Below are 1,875 nucleotides of genomic sequence, written 5' to 3'. Positions count from 1 at the left end.
ACATCTGGATTCTTCCCTTGTGATTTGATACCCACACTTGAGGCAATCTCTGCTGTTTGTTTTGGTCTAGTAACTGGATTTGGGTGCACCCATTTGGGGGTCCGGAGGATAAGATCAGTTTTACAATTGCACTTCAAGCTCTGTTTGTCTGTCAGCGGTTTCTTTTGTCAGAGATCATGGCTGCCTCTGTTAAAAGGCTTGGGGTCGTCAAGGGGATATCATTCTTAGAAAGAAAGAGTGGAGAGAAGAAGAATTTGGGAGGCAGGAGGAATGTAATTGTGATGGCCTCTGTTGCTTTTCCTGGGATAAAAGAGCAGTATGAGACTCTGAGATTGAGCCCTGGGGCTTCTGAGAAAGATGTGAAGAGAGCCTACCGTCGCCTTGCGTTGCAGGTATGGAAGTACCCATTTGAAACTATTTCCCTTACTTTCAACTTCAGATATTTCCATTAAGTCTTCCATTTCTGAAGCAAATAGAAAAAGGCATACAGGTTAGAAATAGAAATTAAAAATGTAAAACTTCACACATTCTTGAAGTTTTTTAAGAAACTTTATGCCTGTCAATATTCCTGGTCATGTACAATGTCAAAAAACATAAAATAATATTCCACTCATATGTTGATATAATCTGGTTACAGTATCATCCAGATGTTTGCAAAGGAGATAACTGTGGGGTTCAATTTCACAAGATCAATGAAGCTTATGAGGTAACTTGCATGCCTAAGAGTAATCTTTATCTATATGCATTTTCATTCTGTAACATGGAATTCTCATGCATGGAATTCTCATGCAGGTCCAATGATTTTCTGTTATTTTTGTTATGATGAGCAGACTATAATGTCCAGTTTAGCAAGGGCAAAGCAGCAAAGCTATTCCGCTGATTACTATGCGGAGGGCATGATGGGAATCAAAAACGATTCTTGGGACGAGTGGGAAGAATGGATGGGATGGGAAGGAGCTGGAACCCTTGATTATTCCTCTCATATCAATATTTATGCCTGATGAAATCTTCATTATAGACTGTATAGGTGTCTGTTGGGTGGCCTTGCAAATAGTTATGGCCTCTCCATGACCGATCCCATGTTGACTGTTATGGGCTATCTATGAAGTTCTTGCTATTGGCAGCAAAACACTTGTCCTAGAAAGCCCATAAAGTTTCTTCATTCATCTACTGGAAATACATAATGCTCTTCCACTTGTATACTTGATTTTATTTCTCTGGCGTTGGCTCCCACAACACCAAGGACTTAATGATCCAGATGAAGCAACAACCTTTTTTAGATGTCTCTGTTTTAGTGAGTCATTTGATTTGCTGATTGATCCTGATTATTAGACTATTTGTACATATGCTCTGTTCATTTAATCTCTCAACTATTTGTACATAGCTGTGGGACCTCTCTCTGGACCATTTGTTATTGTGGGGATCTGCTCTTTAATAAAGAGCTCCTAACTATTCTTCCTGTAATTTGTAATGACATTCATTTAATGGAAACCATTATTTTGAGGAAGAGATCTTTGATCATTGAGATGAAACACTGTTGTTTCATTACATAATGTAAATTTCTACATATTAGATCCTTGAGACAAAATGAATCCGTTTCATTCCATGATGTACTTTTCTATGGTAGATCATCCTCAACAAAGCATTATGCTTGGCTGGAACTATTGCCAATCCCTGCCTTTATTTGCAGGATTCAAATGATGTTAAGTTTCAACATTAAACCTGATTTTATAGCTTTCATCTGGGACTGAAATACATTCATTCAATTAGTTCTGAGTCTTTTCTTTATAAATTGTTATTGTGACAAATCTAGGATAACCCCTGACAGATTATGCTTGGGATTGTAATTGTGTAGCCATCGAGTGGAGCATTGAT

The 1,875-nt window shown here is 38.0% G+C and overlaps 1 protein-coding gene across 1 annotated transcript; it reads left to right on the top strand.

The window, feature by feature from the left end:
* Positions 1 to 1,507, top strand: LOC149241059 (chaperone protein dnaJ 8, chloroplastic-like). The gene is made up of 3 exons (XM_089367437.1): positions 1 to 392; positions 638 to 706; positions 831 to 1,507. Exons 1-3 carry the CDS (start codon positions 177 to 179, stop codon positions 999 to 1,001), a joined length of 456 nt encoding a protein of 151 aa, XP_089223563.1. The 5' UTR covers positions 1 to 176; the 3' UTR covers positions 1,002 to 1,507.
* The last annotated feature ends 368 nt before the right edge of the window (positions 1,508 to 1,875 follow it).

This window comes from Pinus tabuliformis, chromosome 8 (genome assembly GCF_031772625.1).
Source record: "Pinus tabuliformis cultivar Carrire ecotype Pingquan chromosome 8, CPIR1, whole genome shotgun sequence".
NCBI lineage: Eukaryota > Viridiplantae > Streptophyta > Pinopsida > Pinales > Pinaceae > Pinus > Pinus tabuliformis.
This window is presented reverse-complemented; position numbering and strand designations above follow the sequence as displayed.

Bases quoted from the DNA above. Each gene is read 5' to 3' on its own strand.
- LOC149241059 (XM_089367437.1), top strand. From the start codon at position 177: ATGGCTGCCTCTGTTAAAAGGCTTGGGGTCGTCAAGGGGATATCATTC. The intron at 393-637 runs GTATGGAAGTAC...ATCTGGTTACAG, and splicing joins ACCGTCGCCTTGCGTTGCAG to TATCATCCAGATGTTTGCAA. The intron at 707-830 runs GTAACTTGCATG...TATGATGAGCAG, and splicing joins AGATCAATGAAGCTTATGAG to ACTATAATGTCCAGTTTAGC.